The 19,385-nt window shown below is 37.5% G+C and overlaps 1 protein-coding gene across 4 annotated transcripts in view; it reads right to left on the bottom strand.

Moving 5' to 3' along the window:
• CDC42BPA (CDC42 binding protein kinase alpha) overlaps positions 1–18,792 on the bottom strand; it is a 323,508-nt gene extending 304,716 nt beyond the window's left edge. For all 4 annotated transcript variants that reach the window (XM_065400287.1, XM_065400286.1, XM_065400285.1 and 1 more), the window contains exon 1: positions 18,615–18,792. In XM_065400287.1, the coding sequence (XP_065256359.1) occupies positions 18,615–18,792 (178 nt within the window). The remainder of the gene's footprint in view (positions 1–18,614) is intronic.
• Positions 18,793–19,385: the final 593 nt, after the last annotated feature.

The raw sequence follows: 19,385 nt of genomic DNA on the forward strand, positions 1-19,385 counted from the left end.
AAAAATTAAGGCGTTTTTACAAAATAAGATGAAAACTGTTTATGATATTTATTTATTTTAAAAAAGTAAAACATTGTTGAACTGCTGGTCCAAATATATTTATTATTCTTACTTTAACATAGATAGCCAGTTATGGTTAATTAAAAATATTCCTTGTATTATTACTTGTATCTGCATTTCAATAAACAAACAAATATGAAAAAAAGTTAAACAAAAGTTAATCATATGCACTCATCAGCACTTAATGGAAAATAGGTATAATTAATTCACATGGTTTTTCTAATAAAGTCAGTATGATTTTTGGCACTGCATTTCTTCAGCCAATTTTTCCTAGTTGGGAGAGTAGGATGATATTCCCATTCGTAAGCAATCGTCAAGATGGGCATCTGTAAGTTGAGATCTGTATTTTGATTTTATGACGTTCATTGTTGAAAACAGAACTTCGCATAGATAAGTGGAAGTGAAATAAGATTTTATTTTGTATGCTACATTTTTTAAGGCAGGAAACTTTTTTCGGTCAACCAGATTCCAAAAGTTTTCATCTGTTGTGCAGGATTTTAGAACAATATCATTTGGAAGGTCCAAAATCTCCAGTTTCACATCTTCTGTTCTTACCTGAATGAGACTCGCAATTGATGTAGCCATTTCTGTTACCTCTATTTAGCAAGTAAAAGGAATCATAAGAAAGGCAACTACAGGCTCAATGATGGTGAACTGTTGAAATCTCTTTTCAAATTGTTCCAGAAGTGTTTGAATGTGGAGAATAAATGGTGATGGGTTAAAATCACTGTCACATACCATTTTCTTCATACTTGGGAAATGTACGAGAGACTTCGTCTTCATATGTGACATCCACAAGGTCAGTTTTGCTTCGAATTATTTTCCAGAACCTATCATTTGAACCACGTTTGTCTTTTCCCTGGATCTCAAGATTTAAAATGTTCAATTTGTCAGTGATGTCGGCAAGAAAAGTCAAGTCCATTAACCAGCTGGAGTCTTCTAGTTGCTCGAAGTTCTGATTTGTGGACTTCAGAAATTCTTTGATCTCTTCAGTTAGACTTAAAAAACATGCAAGAACTTTACCTTTGCTCAGCCATCGTACTTCTGTATGCAAGATAAGATCAGATTGTTTATCATCAACATCTTCCAACAGGGCCTTAAAAAGTCGGTGTTGCAAAGGTTTCGCTTGAATAGAGTTAATTATTTTAATAACGACATTCATGACATGTTGAAAAGAAAGAACTCTGACACACAAAGCTTCTTGGTGGATAATGCAATGATAAGACAAAGTTCGGAAAGGATTAATTCTTCTTGCAGAGTGAAATGAATCCATTGGCGCTACCCATCATTGCTGGTGCCCCATCAATGGTGATCGCAGACAGCTTGTGTAGTGGCATACTAATTGATGTTGCATATGATTTGAATAAATTATAGATGTCCTCACCCTTTGTTCGCCCTTTCATAGGCAATGCTTTTAGTAACTCTTCTTTTACGGTGAAGTCACCAAATACCATCCTCACCATAACTGCCAACTGCGCTGTATCCGGTATATCTGTCGACTCATCGAACTGCAGTGAAAACCAGTCACATATTTCCAAGTCATCCTTTACCTGAGTTTGCATGTCGCTAGAAATTGCATGTATCCTTCTCGTAACTGTGTTGTCTGATAACTGCAAATCTTGTATTGCCGACAAAATCCCATGTTTGTTAGGAAATCCTTGAAACAGGCAATCAAAAGCACCAGTCAAAATTGCTTCCTTCAACAATTCACCATCTTGAAAGGGTTTTTTCTTCTTTGTGAGCAGATGAGCAATTTTAAAGGAAGCAATAGTAGCACTTTTAGACTTTACCACTTGTCTAGTGAAAACAGATTGCTGGGCAGATAGAAGAAAATTAATCAACTCAAATCAAACCTTTCTCAACTCAGATTTAAGTGGATGGCTAATGTTAAAAGAGCCGTGATCAGTTTGGAAATGGCATTCGACATTATGTTTTTTCGGCACTGCAACAGTAAGTAACAATAAGCAAACACATTTCCCTTTGAAATAATATGTATGTTGTCTTTTATTTGAACCACTCATTTTGGGGGAAAATGTTAAAAAAATAATAAATTGCAAAGCACAAGAAAACAGCAGTATCAGTGCAGCGGAAGAATACTCACATACAGGGCCAGCTCCAGGCACCAGTGCAGCAAGCACATGCCTGGGGCGGCACATGCTACGGGGCAGCATTCCGTCCATTCTTGGGGCGGCAGAATCCAAGCGAGTTTTTTTTTTCCCCCCGCTTCGGCAGTTCGGGCGGGTGTTTTTTGGGGTTTTTTTGCGCTTTGGCAGTTTGGGTGGCAGCAGTCCGAGCCGCCTTTTTTTTTTGGCAGTCCTGGGCAGCGCGGAGAGAAGCTGGAGAGAAGCCGCGGCCCCACGCCTGCCGGGGACAGAGAACACCGGCGCCCGCAGCCTGCAGCCCGGAGTTCTCTGTCCTCGGCAGGCGTGGGGCTGCAGCTTCTCTCCCCTGCTGGGCACTAGGCGGGCGCACATAAATGCCACGGCGGGCGCCATGGCACCCGCGGGCACCGCATTGGGGACCACTGGTCTAGCGTATCCACTCCCATGCGGAAGATCCATGGGAAGAAGGCACAGAGGCCAGGAAACAACTTGGGTTCACCGTGTCGAGTTTCTGTAGAATCATTTCCTAAAAGGTGAGATATTTCAGAGGTGTCTCAGTTTCTCCACATACAAGATGGGCATGATAATACTTACTCACCTTTATAAAGCACTTTTTGATATTTAGACAAAAAGGCACTATACTCAAGTGTAAAGCATTATCTGTCCACAACTTTCTCCCTGACAATTTCTCTAGATGCAGAGAGCTCAAGAATGTATACACAACTCACAAAAGGATATCAATTAATATCAAAATAGTGTGGTTCCTAAGTGACTCCTCTGTTTCTGTTTATTTGGTTTAACAGATTTGAAAGGAGACGAGAAGGTGAAAATAGATTTAAAAAACTAAACTTCTTTATGTGACACTAATACTACCTTAGATTTAACATAAATTCTATTTTAACAATCTGATTTATTTTCTGTATTGTTTATAATGTTTGTTCAGACCTTAGCACTTAACTCTGCTTGGAAACTAAATTAGTCATTTTCACATTCTGTTTCCAATATTGCTGCTGTTTCAGTTCAGAACATTTACAAATGAATGTTTAAAACTCCCCCAAAAAATGACTTTTTTCCCCTCCAAATGTAATGACATTTCTATTCCTATCTGGTTTTGTAACCCCCACTTTATTCCCCTCTTTTTTATTTTAACAATCAAATTAAATGTATGGTTTGCAACTACTTGATAATATCCCTTTCAAAAAATTCTGTCTCTGAAAAGATGCCAAAATGATGATGTACAAGAATTTTTGCGTTGTAATGCTACAGACCAAGGCCAAATTCTGCTTGCATTTACATCAGTTTAAATGCAAAGTAATTCCTGAGGAATCAATGACATAACTCCACATTTACATCTGTGCAATGAAGAGCAGAATTTGGCTCACGGATATTGCCTTCTTCTTACCAATATGAGTCACAATTTTGACTCCCACAGCGATAAGTCACCTCATGCTATTTAAACTATAAACACGAAAAAATTGTCCCAATTACTAGCATATATTTTTATACAGTCCATCTTTTCTATAAAGTAAAAAAAACTGGCCTCCAAGATCCACTAGTGAGCCTGGCTACACTATAGTACAGTACTTCAACGCCTGTACTTCCGTTAGTTAGCTGTATTGATTTTTTTAAAATACTGATCAAAGGGGGTAGAGGACATAAGCAGGTTATTAGTCAATGCAGAACATTTACACTATACATTTTTAAATATCAAACATTTGCAATAATCAATGGGGAGTCTATCTTGTTTAATACTAAAGACATTACTGTAGTTTGGTGTGCCTGAACTGGCTCCCATTGAAGACCATGGGAGTTCTGCCATAGACTTCAATGAGAGCAAAGACAGGCCCCCTAAAGGATTATCAAAAACAATGGTCAGCACACCATGGAGAAATCCTTGTAGCTTTGCCAGAATTACTTCATTCACCATATTCTCCCTGGTGCTGTTTTCCTCTGCCCTGTCCCACAGGAAATGATTTTTGTACCCTTGACGCTATGATATCAGTACAGATTGACCTTCCCACCCTGCCACAGCATTCTTTTCACAGCGCTGATGTTCTCTGACACGGAGAGGGAGACCGAGAGAAAGAGAACTGGACAAGACAAGTTTAAGAGCACAAAACTGAAAAACTAAATTAACACAAATACAGCTGGTAGTTTAACATTAGAAAACTGTCATGAAAATTTACCAGCTCAGATTACTCAACTGTCTGTATTAGAATGGTTATAATGATACAAAACTATTTTACTTTCTCATAAAAAAATTACTTGCCCCATCCAATTGACCTAGTCTACCTTTGATAGACACATAAATGTTCTGTTACAAGAAATTATTTCCTTAAACTTGGGGGTGGAGGAGAGAACCAAGAAGCTGTACCATACCTCACAAGTGAGCCAAGTTGTTAAAGACTTTAGCTGTGTTTTATCAACATTCTCATTTATTAAAAGAGACTAGCTTAAATAGCTCTCAGATTGAGAGCTAATATTTGATTTTGCTGCAGATGAGCGTGTTAAAAGTGACAGTCTAAACATCTAACAATATTACTTCTTAAATAAGATAATATACAAATAAATTAGGCAAGTTAAACTGTAATGTGATTTTTGTGTATGTGATATCAAGTTTTTATTGACAGTTCAGTACTGCAATACTCACAAATTTCTTTGTGTTTTAGAATCTAATACATCCTGCTTGTGAGATACCGGAACAATTTACTCCATAGTTTGCAGCTTATGCGGTAGTTGCAGAAACAGAGGCATTTGGGATTAATATCATGACTGTATATATGGTTAAATATCTTTTTTACCCTCTTGACAAAAGAGGCTAACTGGCCAGAACAAGGACATGTGATTTAAAACAATTTTGCATGATTGCCTCTCTCTCGCCAATAGTTTTGGATTTAAACCAACTAGTCACTGACTCTGACAGGGTGACAACCATGTGATCAACAGTAGTCCAGGCTAAGGATTCGTGATTCTACAGCATTCTGAGGGCAAAAGACCCTGGGGCTGTATCACTCTCTTTTATGGGAAACCTAATGGGGAGGTGAACATAAAGTTCAAAGGATTAATCTCAAGGTATTTCCTGGAAGATGTGTCCACTCAAGTGGGAATTTTAGGGAGCACAAAATAGATGGAAATATGATCACCCAACTCTGTAGCTCCCCAGGCATCTCAGAAAGAGGAGACCCTGACATCCACGGGGGCAGGATGAGGCAACACAAAGGTTCAACACCTCCATGCCCTATTTGGTCCTTCCCTCTTTTCCCCAGACAGTACAGCTCCAGCACAAAGATGCTGCTCTTGGCTAAATCAGTCAGATAGCTTTACAGTAGGAGTCATGGAAGCAGGGCTGGTGACATGGGAGACTGCCCAGGGTGCTGTCGTCAGGGGCATAGTAACGTGGTCAAGAGGCTGCAGAAGACCTGTGCCCACCTGGGAGGCAGGAGGAGGGGATAAAGGGGGCTGTGGGGCAGGAGCCAAGTAGCATGACACCTGCAACTCCGCCACCACTCGACCTGCTGCCGCTCTGCCTGCTGAGTGGCCACCCATTGCTGGGTGAGTAGTACATAAAGGGCACCAAAGAAAGTTCACCCAGGGCACCATTTTCCCTAAGGCTGGCCCTGAATGGAAGGGACTTTGCAGTGGTTAATGCTGGCAGAATTAATTCTCAATGGGATATCTATGCAGATATTCATGGGGGAAGCAAGAGATGATGCTACAGAGAGCAGCTGGTCCCCAGCTTCCACTCCCAATCTAACACATAACAAGTATATACAGCTAAAGTGAACCAGCATCATTATTAATAACTCTTTTGACTGTAATTAGGTGTGTGTCAACACCAATAGGAAGCAGAATTTTTCTTCATTGCCAGGTTACCAGAATTACTAATGGCCACCAAGCAAAAGCCATATCCTTTCAGAAATTACTGGAAAAAAAAATTGGAAAAAGCATGTAAAGTTTTATGCAATGTTATTTTCCCCCCTACTTCCCTCGCGCCCCCCCCCCAAACAAACTATGTTTCAGAATTAATGCTCCCTATCCAGGTGTTTAAACAAGCATTTCAGCTAAACTCATAAAAGGGAGATATTTTTTAGTCATCTCCTCACCCACTTCACAAGAAAAGCTCTACAGCGATTGCCTAAGGCCGTGCATGATCCATACACAAACACAAATCTATCTACTTATGTAGTTAAACTGCACATAAAATTACTGCAAGACAATGAAAAACAACACACACAAAAAAAGACAACTTCATAACATAACGTACCATACACTGCTGTTTCTTAGCAGCCATGATTTCATATAGAGGATTGTTTGTTTGTTAATATACGAGTCTGAATTTTCATCCCTGACAAGATTTCCATCATTCCTCAGTTTTACAGACTGCAAGAAAGCAGGTAAGGTACCAAAAAAATTTTAAAACCCACTAGACAATTTTTAAAGATAGTTTGGCCAATTTTTTTCATAAAGAGTTAATAAATAACTTTGGCAGATGCCACTGAAGTTTAAAACAGACCTACTATTTCTCTAGCCAAAGGTGGTTTTCTAGGCATGGGGGGGGGGGGGGGGGGGGAACAAATGCACAGTAAAAAAATAAAATAAAAAATTGAAATATGATGCCTAAAATGACAATAAAAAGTGTAGCTTTCTCCATAAACTTCCCTCTATTTGTATAAGAAAGCTGCTTCCATAACTTGCCTCTAACAGATCAAATCATGACAAGAATAACAAAAATGTCTTTTGTGTCAGACACTGCTGAGATTATAAAAGACACTCTTTCAAATTATCCCAAGACAGAATAGCATAGTTCATCAAGTGCTTTTCATGGGCTGGGGGAAATAACACAGCTGCTCCAAGTCTGCTAAGACAAGAATCAATGTTTTTCAATTGAGCTATATCTAAGGCAAACAGGCTAAAAAAAAAAATTTCTTATCTCTGCACAACTGCCTTGTGGCACTTTCCATCTGAAATGCTAAAACTCAGATTTTCTGGGTGTGTTCAAGAACTATTTTAGGTAACTGCCTTCAGGCTACAGAACACATGAATACATAGACATATATTTTTTGCAAAAAACTATTATTGACATGAAATAACCCTTCTTTGGAATTCTATCCATACTTACAAAGTATACCATTTATGGAACAGAGAGTCCAGCTATTCCTATGGGAATCTGAAAACTCTCACTGAGTGTTACCTCAGTCAGTATAAGCTGGACATGGCAAAAATTGTGACTCAAAACCATATAAAAAAAGCCTAGTATAGTTCTCACAATGGCAGAAAAAAGCAGCTAAACCAACACTGCACTAGCAAGCAAGAAGAAGAATGCCAGTTTCTATTTGTCCCACTTGTTGACATGAATGTGACTTGGCACAATATTTAAACAACAGAGCATTTCACTACAAAAGGGAGTGTGGTAAATGGGGAAACAGCTATAATGAGGGAGAGCTGCAAGTACCATGGGACAGTGGTGTCCCAAAAGTACTAACATTATTATCTGTAACCATTGTGCAACCCAGATCACAAAAGTGTTCATCCACCACCTTCCTCATTACAATGCCGATTTCTTTAACTAATAGGTTTTTTAATTACCATTTCTCTCTGGTCTCTAAAAACCTTAACATTTGGATAAGGACGGCCACATCTACATACCCTGAAATCAGTTTTGATTTTAATAAGCTCTGAAGACATTTCAATCAGTTTTCAGTTCTTAAAACACCTGAATTATGCAGGGAAATATAGAGATTATGCAGCAGCTATGTAGAGATGCTTCCTATCTAACACTAAGAGGTCTCTGAAAGTAAGTATGGGATTTTGAAATAGAGTTTTAAGCTCTAGTGTTGATAAGGAAGCTCAGCAGAAGCATCTAGACCTAGCAAGAGACAATCAAAGATTTCAGATTACGAATTAACCAGCAGAAGTTACTTTTCAAATACCTATGGAAACACTAAAAAGGCAAAACCTGAAGTCAAAAGAGACAAATGATGGAGCAATATACACCTCTACCCCAATATAACACGACCCGATATAACACTAATTCAGATATAACGTGGTAAAGCAGCGCTCCAGGGAGGCGGGGCTGCGCGCTCTGGCGGATCAAAGCAAGTTCGATATAACACGATTTCACCTATAACGCGGTAAGATTTTTTGGCTCCTGAGGACAGCGTTATATCAGGGTAGAGGTGTAGCAGCAAATTTATTGGCAATCAGCACAGGAGAGATGGAGGCTTGTTCAGTGAATTATGGGACTCAAAACTGGAAATATCAAGTAGGTATGCACAGGTCCATACCAAAACTGGTATTATTAGTAGCATATTTAATGAAGTACCAGCTAAAAATAAAAACCAAATGGGAGAAGCATTCATAGATTCAGAAATGGCAACATTCTAAATCAGCCTAAGCAGACTGAAAAAGTCAATGTTTTGCCTGAACAAAGGACTACAAAAGACTGATCACAATGCTGAGGTATCTCTCCTACATGTTAGGAAACTAGTTGTTCCTATCCACTACATACCAAGAGAGACCATTTTCTTAACTTTTATAAAAATGGAACAGATGTTCCCTGGCACACAAGTACATTCTGAAATTCTTATCTATCATTACATTAGTTATTTTTAAAGAGCTTTATCACCAGGACATCTAAACAGTGACAATTTTATCACTTTCATGATATCTGTAATACTTATGTATTTGTATAAACATAAGGAGAGCTATGCACTATAATTTAATTCAACAATGAATACAGATAGTGTTTTAATGCATAAACGCCATTCAATATCTCCTGCCACAATTGCCACATACTTCTCCTTACAATGGTCTTCACCGTGCAAGAAGTGGCAAGAAGATTTAGACATGGCCTGGTTGTGTGGGTCTAAGGAAAGTGCCAAGTCAAAGATGATGACCAGGTTACAAGTATGAGTGACAAGGAGGAAGGTGCTGCTGTCCATGGTGACTGAGAAAGTACAGAAGGGTTGGGGAGGGGGAACAGGAAGATCAAGAGCTCAGTTTCAGCCATGTTGAGAAGGAGTTGATAGCTGGAAATTCATCAGAGATCAGGAGGACAGGCTGAGATCTTGGTTTGGATAGAAGAGTGGATAGGTATATCTCTGAGCTATCAGCCTACAGATGATAGCTTAAGCTATGTTTATGAATGAAATTACCTAGAGTGGATGTAGAGGGCATTGAGAAAGGGAAAGGATCTAAGATGGAGCTTGAGGAAAGGAACTTGATATGGCAACTGCAGACAGCATGTTCAATGAGCCTAGAGATGAAGAAGGGGAAAGAATGGGGCAACAGCTGGAGAAGCAAGTGAGGTCAAAGGTGGTTTTTGTTTTCATAGAGACTAAAACATGCTTGTATTATGAAGAGAATGAACCAAAGAGGGACACATTATGGAGAGAGGTGAGGGATGAGGTAAGAGTGGGGCAAGTAGATCAGATGATTGGATGGGGTTGCTGATACATATGGGTTATATGAAATCTTAGCTTCAGTAACTGGGGAGAAGGAGGTGATGGTAGCAATGGTGGGGAGAGGCCCTTCCAATGGGGATTTTAACTTTATACCAGAAATATTAGAGAAACTGCCATTGACCAGGTCCAGTAATGAAAATGTATTTCTCAGATCCTGACCTAATAAGACACATTCTAATCAAGGCCTCAAACTGCTTAGAATTTCACAGGATAAAGAAAAACAATAATTAGGAGCACTTTAAGCATAACCACTACTATAGACAAAATCTGAAATTCAAAATAAGAAACAAAAATGGTTGCACAACATTTTTCAAACATTTAATTTTTCTTCAATAATTTAACCTGTCCTCCTCTCTCAACAACCAGTAATACATTATGTGAACAGTTGCCATAAAATTCTAATAATAAAACTATGATCAAATTACAGCTGAAATGCAAAAATTACTATTTCATGTAAGATTTTAGTTTCAATATGGCCTAAAAATATATAGTTTTCAATATAAGTAGGGCTGCAATTCAAAATCTTTTAAATAGGTGCTAAGAGCGGTGGAGAACTGTGTACCTTCTTACCTATCAAAAAGTTAATCCTTGAGAATAAAAGAGGTCTAACTAAGTTGTGTAACAAACTAACTTAAATGAAACTGCAAATCTGGATATGGATAAGGAAGATTTATGAAACAAAGTCTTAAGAGTCTGGGTGCAACTCATTTGGATTTTATCCATGGTAACTGCTAGTAAGCCTTATTAGACTATTACTAGGAATAAAGTAAACTGACCTGTCTGAATAGAGGTTTTTTGCATTTATTATTAAGCCTAATATCATGTTTAAACTATTTGAAATAAAAATCCTGCAGTTAGCAAAAGGTTGCACATGACTGACCTAAATCAGTTGCAGTTTTTAAAGATTTTTGTCCACATCAGTAGCATTCCCAAGCTTAATTAGGATTTTAAGAAAACAAGTATGTGGAGGTAACTTGGACAAGAAAGGAACAAAATATTCCAAATGTTCAGCTAGAAAAAGGAAATCTGTTTAAACTAATGTAAATAATATACTCATGGAAGTTTTCCCCCAAAAAAGACAAAACCAAGGCAGTGTTCTAACATTACAATCTTCAGAATACCATATAAGATTTCTAACCCACAGTCTCAAATGCCTACTCTACGCAGCACTGAAATAGTCCATTCACTATCTATGTTTTGCTGCTTGGCAACGGCAACTAATTATTTCTGTATGTTTTCTATACAGATTGATCATAGTTATGGCAAAATAGATTACTGCTGTTTTTAACTCTAATTCAGGATGTTAAAATATTGGCTAATACTATGAAAAGAACTAGCCTCAAGGTAAACATTAATGTATAGATCATCCTCTAAAAAACAAGCATAGCCATACAGTAATTATAGCAGTAATAATAAAACAAAGGGATAAGAAATTGATAGCAGAACACAAGAGACCTATAGGCCTAAACCTACAAAAGGGGTTGGCAACCTCTGGCACGCGGCTCGCCAGGGTAAGCACCCTGGCGGGCCGGGCCAGTTTGTTTACCTGCCGCGTCCAGAGGGTTCGGCCAATCGCGGCTCCCACTGGCCGCAGTTCGATGCCCCAGGCCAATGGGAGCAGCGGGAAGCCACGGCCAGCACATCCCTCAGCCCGCGCCGCTTCCCGCAGCCCCCATTGGCCTGGGAGGCGAACCACGGCCAGTGGGAGCCGCGATCGGCCAAACCTGCCGATGCGGCAGGTAAACAAACTGGCGCGGCCCACCAGGGTGCTTACCCTGGCGAGCCGCGTGCCAGAGGTTGCCGACCCCTGACCTACAAGAATAGCTTAAGCAGTTAGCATAAGTATAAGGCCTTACAGCCTGAGTAAGAGTAGTTGCTCAATACATTGGCATAAGTAAGCAAACTAACAGTGATCTTAAGTTATGAGATGGCATAAAACTTTTGTGACTGTTACAAAACAATAAACAGTGTTGCAAGAAGGCAATATGAACCAGTTTTAGAGTATTTTTGGAGGGAACATTAGCAAATGCTTAACTGCTGGTAACCACAGTAATACAACTGATATATACGTTCATGAATTTATCTTCATTAATGTACTAACCTACAGGATAACAGTATGTGAGTGAGGAAGTTAAAATATGGTAAAGGAGAGATGAGCTATGAATACATATGGCTGAGAACCATCAAGGTCTATAAAACACCCTGGTCTCAGGTACGGCCATTGGAAGTTCTTCATCGGCGTGCCCGAGTCAGACTATGATTGGTCTCAACTTCCAGAACTCTTCCCAACGATAGAGTGAGTATATACCTATAATGGTACTGGCTGTCTTAACAGCATTGTATTACATCACTTTACTTGTCTGGATTGGTTTACTTATTGGACTAATCATTTTAATAATAAAAATTTTACAATTACAGAAGGTTTTCCCTGAGTGTGAGTGTTATTGTCACTGCCATGCCCCCATGGGGTTCCCAAAGCAGTAATACTGATAATACTGGGCCTGATCTTAGGTCAAGAACCTACTAAATTTCAGAGTGTTACTTGGGGATTCTAAATCAATAGATCAGGCAAGACAAGGGAGAGGGGTAATTTGAAGAAGGGCCTCCATCCATTTTGTGCGTGGAGTTTTGCACCTCCATCTGAATAGCAGTAGCAAATCTGAACAGTTGCACCTATTACTACCTATTATTACCCAACCATGGGTGAAAATCAAATGGTTAGAAGTGAAGTTACTCATTTTTGCAGCTGCAGTTCATATTGCAGGGGCCAATACGTGAGTGCAAATTGTACCTGCAAACAGGAAAGAGGCAGGGCCTCTCAGTCTGCTGAAAAACATAGCTCAAATTATTTAATATATTGAGCAAAATAAGCCCATTAACCTTCTAGCACTATATCTTTGTGAATTATTTATGTACCATAGGATATAAAAGATGTAGTTTAGTATAATGTATATTTGGGGTAGTGTGTGGCGGGGGGCGGAGGAAGAGTTTAATTTTGATACATATACTGCATTGTAAATTAAATTGCACCTACCTCCCACAGATGTTAAGGATTTGTACAGACATCTTTAAACAGTCCGAGCAGAATATTTAAAAATCAAATCATGATTTTATACCACAAATAAAATAAACGGATTAACACTTTAGCCTGAAAAATGTTTTATCCTGATTAGTTTATTAATCATGTCATGAGGATTATGACACAGTTAGCATAATATCTCAGATAATTATATTTCTCCTTTCATTTCTGTTAAGCCAAAGCATGCTAAGAATTTCCATATGGAATAAAAGAATTCCTAATTCCTGAAGATGATGTGTTAAATGCTAGTGTGCTGTTCTCATTCATCAAACAGAGCTGTACTCCTTTCAAATCAAAACAATCAGCTCTCAAAATCTTTCAATCTACACTCCCCCACTACACAAAAGCTCCAAAAAGAGCCCACCATGCAGCCCTTGAATAGCTGCAAATGCAGATGACCTGCTCATAAATTCTGAGGTATTTTTTAAACAAATACAATAGTCTAGAAATTAAAGTCTTGGGATAGCCAATTTCTTAAATATGCAAGCTCAAGGTGACAGCTTAGTGGGTTAATACATTACTCTTTGGCAGATTGACTTAAAATCCTAAACTAAGGTAAGTAAAATGAGTTTGGCAGTCTCATAGTTCATTTGACCACAGAGTAATTATTGCCTTGTTTACCATAATTGGTAATCTATACTCAAGACAGAAAAGAGTTGTGCTAGAAGCTTACATGGTTTATAATACAAGATGGCTCAAGCTGCTATTATTGTTCTCACTGTCACGTACACTAAATTCACTTATACTTTATAAAAAGTAATTTGATATAGAAATTCACAAGTTACTCTGATAAAAGATACAACTGCAAGACAGAAACCTTTATTTGGCATACAAGAGACATTTGAAATTCCAAATGTATAACAAATAAAACTGAACCTTGATAATTCATATGAATGACTGGTGAGGGGATCCATTATGAATTATGCTCCAGAAATTTGTGAATTAGGCTCCAATCCTGCAAGGGCTCCGCACAGATAGCCCCCATACTCAGCCCCTACCCCCCCCAGTCAATGTAACAACTCGTGATTAAATGTAGGCACCTCACCTGTTTAACTACCTTGCTCAACTGAAGCCTTAGCGCTCCTTAGCTAATTCTGCTCTCACTGAAGCTCGTAGCAACATTTTTATTAATTTCAATTAGACTAAAGACTGGGTCCTAAGTGAATAAACATACACACTTAAGGATAATTCCTGAGAGAATGTAATTTATTTTGAAAAGTATAATTTATTTTTAATTATTTCTAATAGCTTATATATTACCAATTATATTGGAGAATATTTTATAAAAACAATGAACTCTTAGTAACAGAAGACCTAACTAAAATGGTCAACTAGTCTGTCTTTGCAGAGAAGTGAGGTCTGATTAAGGGGTTTGTTTTGTTTTTTGGTTGATTTGTTGTTGTAGTACTGGGGTTTTTTTGTTTGAATTATCAGGTTTGCTTGTACATACAACACAAACATGAGTAAACTGTACCTGACAACTCCTGTTATTTTTGCCATGACCTACAAAGTATTGAACAACTCATCTGAGACACAGAAAGAAGGTTCGTTTGTTTTTTTTAAAAAACAAATTATCTAAAAAACTAAAACTAAAACAAAAAACAAGCCATACATTCTCTCATATTTCTATGTGCATTTATCTTAATCAAGCTGTTCAGAAGTTTAAACCTTTAAAAAGATACACATCCCTTTTCCAGTCTCAATGGCAACAGTTACATTCCAAAAACTGGGCTGCCATCATCAATGATGCTGATGCGCACACACGCACAAAAAAACCCATAATCATTTTATGTCATTAAAAATAAAGTGAGGAAAGTAAACTTCACCTGTCAGAAACAGGGGGAAAAAATGGTAGTGAAAATCATTTTATATTTCTCATACAAGTTACAGATGAAAGAGTTTTACACGGTCATCTACTTCATTCCTCTGTCAGTGCTTTTTTTCCCCCTCCTGTATATTTTGGAAGGCTTTCTTTGATCTAGATTTAAAGTATCCCAAGCAATGTGACTCTCTTCACTTTTCTTAAGAGACTATTCCAAATCAATCTCACTATAAGAAAGTATTTAAAAAATGAAGAGCAAAAACATATTTATAAACCTGATTTTTTTTTTTAAATAAACACCTTCTCTTTACTACTATTTTTCTTCTCCTAATCCCCTGCATCCTGGCCTGCATTACCATCACCCCCCAGGCTTGCAAGCATCAATGACAACCAATGCTGTTGTAGAAAAGAAAAACAACATGCCTGGCATTCTCAGTCTCTCCTGCTGGCAGGCTCCAGTTGCTGCAACTAGAGAATCTCTCTAGTCTGAACCAGAAATACAATTGACCATCAAAACTAAAACTGGTTTGCGCACACAGTACACAGAGTGGGACCAAGTCTAGCTATATCATTTATTTCCAAGATTCATGCTGATTAACTCTCAGAACTCATTTACATGATTCATTCATGGAAACAGTCAGTGTGATGTCTTTATTACATGACAGAAATAAATTAATATATAAGCAAGCCATATTACATTGTATATCATATCATTGATAAAATATGAATACATGGGGAAAAGAAGTTTTATTTTAAGTCTAACCTAGGATTTAAAACAAAAACAGATTCTTAAATCACAAAATAATTAGCCTGATACTTCAGGTTCTTCTTCTGACTCTTACCATGATGAAAAAAAGATGGAAAGCTAAATAAAAATTAAAACACAGGCTAGTTATACTGAAATTAGCTTCCTCTCCCCCCCCCCCCAGTTTAGCAAGTTAAATTCACCACAGCAATCCAAAATGAAAGCTGAAAAACCTGGTTAAGATGTCCATTATTACTTATAAAGTGAAGCAATGTAGCAATCATAGTATTGAATAAGAACAGATAACATATTTCAAAGAACTGACCTAAAAGATCCAATGACTAGCTAAGTACAAGAACAGCAACATTCTTAACTAAATATAGCTGTAGTAATACTGCTATTGCTAAGATTATGTCAACTTTTCCATTCTAAACCTCCTCCTAACCCTTTTCCAAGAGTTTAGCACTCCACTATAAATATTCAACCTGGCATGAAATTTAACATACAAAGACTCATTACTGAAGCAATTTTTTTAAACCCCAAATCCCAACTCTTCTCCTCACCCTCTCCAAAAATCTATTCACGTTTTTAACTTGTAGGAGTGCATAAAAACTGGAAGTTTACTGACTATTCCCCCCCCACACACACACACACACACACTCTCTGTAACTTCATATACTAAGATTTTTTTAAATGAAATTTGAAAGACATTATTGAAACCTTCAAACATGATGGTACAACTTGGAGGAGGCTTTTTACCTTTTTTTTTTTTTTTTTTTTTTAAATGTTCATAGCTTGTGCTCAATAATAGGCTAAAAATATACAAAGCCTCGATTCTGCAATACACATGCACTTAACTTTATAATCATGAGTAGCCCCACTAATTTTGATGGGACAAGTCACAGGGCCTTAGGTCCCAATCTTGCAAAATGCTCTTTGCTAGTGGATTTCTGCACCCACACAGCACCTTGTGGACTTCCAATGGAAGCAGGATCTGGCCCCTAATCAATTTTAGTCCACCGATGAAAAAATAGATTCAAATGCTTTGCATTTGTATAGCACTTTTCATCTGAGGAGCTCTAAGTGATTTACAAACTGTAGCTCTCTCAACTCCCCAAGAGAAAAGTAGATATTACATTCCCCATCCACAAAATGGAGAGGTTGAAACAGAGATGTGAAATGACTTGCATGTGTCACTGACAGAGCCAGAAGGAGAATGAGATTTCCTGGCTGCCAGCCCCATGCTCAGACCACTATCCCAATGGTGCCTCTGACATTAAACACGTGTAACTGCCCCCATCTCCACCCACTATCACTGTCCCTTTTCTGAACTGATAAGTGTGTCCTTACAAAAAAGAACCAGGTAACACTTTATTACACATTCTAATACCTAAATATAATATCTCAATAACAACCCAACCCTGCAAACCCTTACTCATGTGAGTAGTTAGTGAAGTTAGTGGGAATACTTACTTGAGAAAGGACTACTCACATGAGTAGTTTGCAGGGTAAGGGCCTCATTTCATAAGTCACCCCCCTTGTGCCTCAGTATCAGAGGACACTGCTGCAACTTTTCACTCTTAACCAACCCTTGACAAACCCATTTGAAATTTAAAAATCAGAATGGCAGTGCTTTGGCAGACCCTTGCCTATAAACAATGTAGAAATTCAGCCTCAAGTGGAGAGAGTCTTTGGTGTGGAGCTCTTGCAAGGGGAGGAGAAAAGGGTTGTGAAGCAGAAAATAGTTACATAAACAGGCATACAAGACTGTTTATTGCAGTCTTTCCAAAACAGCATTTGATTTGTGTTTGCACTATTAAAAGTAATCTAGTAGATCCCTCACAAACGTAATGTAAAAATCTGCAATCACTGTCAGAATCTTAGGATGACAGAGTCAGAGTGACTATCACTGCATGATGTAAGTACCAGCAATCAATGTGGAAAGTTCTAAAAACTCAATTATCCCGCTCCCATTGATATGTTTAATCTATTTACAGAATATCAACTTGCCGAACCAATGAACCCTTGTTAGCACAATAAATTCTCCAATGTAAGACTTCTTTGGAGCCACTAAATTTAAAAAAAAACATTCCTTGTCAGAGAATATGGCAAACATCTGTCACAGTAAGAATTCATACTCTAAAATTAGTAAAATATTAAAAAATTACCTTTTCAGCTTGTCAAAATGTGTTATATTCTGCTATTTAGGTTAATAAAAGCACAACACCAATATAATTATGAAGAGTTCAAGAATTTCAATTATTGAGTCAGATATTCTTTAGATGTCAGTATGAATATAAGAAAGAGCACACAAATAAAATTAGCAAACAAAACATACTAAGCAGATCTGTACTGATAACTGACCCAACAATAATCTTCCTTCAGTGACTTCATTATGAAGATTCCAGTTAGCTGTTTAACGTATACAATGCTAATTATGAAGATTGGAAAGGTATTCTTAAATACAGCAGTCTGCTTATGTACATTTTGTGAAATATAGATGATAAAAATTTTAAATTCAATTTAAAAGTACAGCATGACTTTGAAGCTTGAAGGTCACATACAGTAACTGTCCTCATCAGGATTCTTATGTGAGACTGTATCTTCTGTGCTACATCTATATTTAGATGAAGAAAAAACAGGACAACCTGCCCTATCATGAATTCAGGAAAGTTCAGCCACTAATTATCATCATTAATCTATTTCATTAAAAATTCTTAGCAGTCTATTATTATGCTAAATCTCAAAATAGCAAGAAAAAAGGAAGACCACTTGACTCTGCTTTCCAACTTTATTTTCCCTACCAGAAACCAGGCATTATATTCAGGTCAGCAATGACCTTAGGTAACAGATGACATATTTTCTCTATTTTAACAGACATTTCAAATGCATATATCATTTAAGAAGGTTGGCTTTTCCCCCCTCTCTCCTATCAATGCTTTTTACTTTAATAGACCATAAATTTGATTGCACAGAAAAGTTACAGAACTGTGCACTTGTCTTTTTTCCTATCAGGGGATCTACCCAGCATCATCCTAAAAAGCTTCAAATGCAAAAAATTACATTAGGTAGGCCTAAAACTAACAAAAAAAACTCCACATGCCAGAATTTGGTGGTGTCAAAAGATGAATTTTCATCTTTAGTGAAACCTTCACCTGCGATAACTAATGTGAAATTATTGTAATAAATATGATTAAAATTGTAAAGTATAGATATTATAAGACTCTTGAATAAAACATGGGCTATAAACAGATCCCAGCTATACATGTATACAATAGTGACACACTACAAAGCACACGTGAACATGTAAGGATGCAAACAAAATAAATATGTTCAGACTTACCCCATTCTAGATACTCAAGAATATTCTTCTCTCTCCTCAGGGGGGAATTATTACATTCATCATAAAGGCAGATGAGTATATCCAGCAAGGTTTCCACACTGAAGCACTGCCCATTAGTCCGAGTTGGCCCATCCAAAATAAACTGTTCCAACTGCCTCAAACGCACCTCTCCAGACATGGTTGTTTCAGTTTGTATTGGGGTTTCTTTTTTAATTATTATTATTAATTTTTTTTAAAAACTAACTTTTAAATGGATTGTTAAAAAATAAAAACAACGTATGTTTTTAAACAAATGTCAATGTAGCAAAGGTGGTGCTGAATTTACAATCCACCTCAGTGTTCCTAGTCTGAAAACTGAATCTGTCAGTTTCACTCACATACACATATACAGTATATACATATTTGAAAGAAAAGAGTTATCCTAAAAAAATATTTTAATACTTTTAAAAAGAAAGAAAAATATATAGTCACTCTTGACATTTAAATAATAATAATTAAAATGAAATTCAACCAAGACTGACACCAATTTATCATATATAGAGCAATAGATATTTTTATATATTTAAAAAGGTCTTCTCCTTCATTCAAAATTCAAATCATGCAACATAATCCTGAAAAGAATCCCACTGCATCATTAAAGTGTAAAAGCCCCATTCAGTTTGCATCAGCAATTCACTTCCCAGGAAGGAGCAGCAGAAGGAAAAATATATAAAAGGAAGAAGAAAATTAAATGCATAGAGGAGGGGAGGGAAAGGGCTGCAAAATACCCAC

This window comes from Emys orbicularis, chromosome 3 (assembly GCF_028017835.1).
Source record: "Emys orbicularis isolate rEmyOrb1 chromosome 3, rEmyOrb1.hap1, whole genome shotgun sequence".
NCBI classification, from domain to species: Eukaryota; Metazoa; Chordata; order Testudines; family Emydidae; genus Emys; species Emys orbicularis.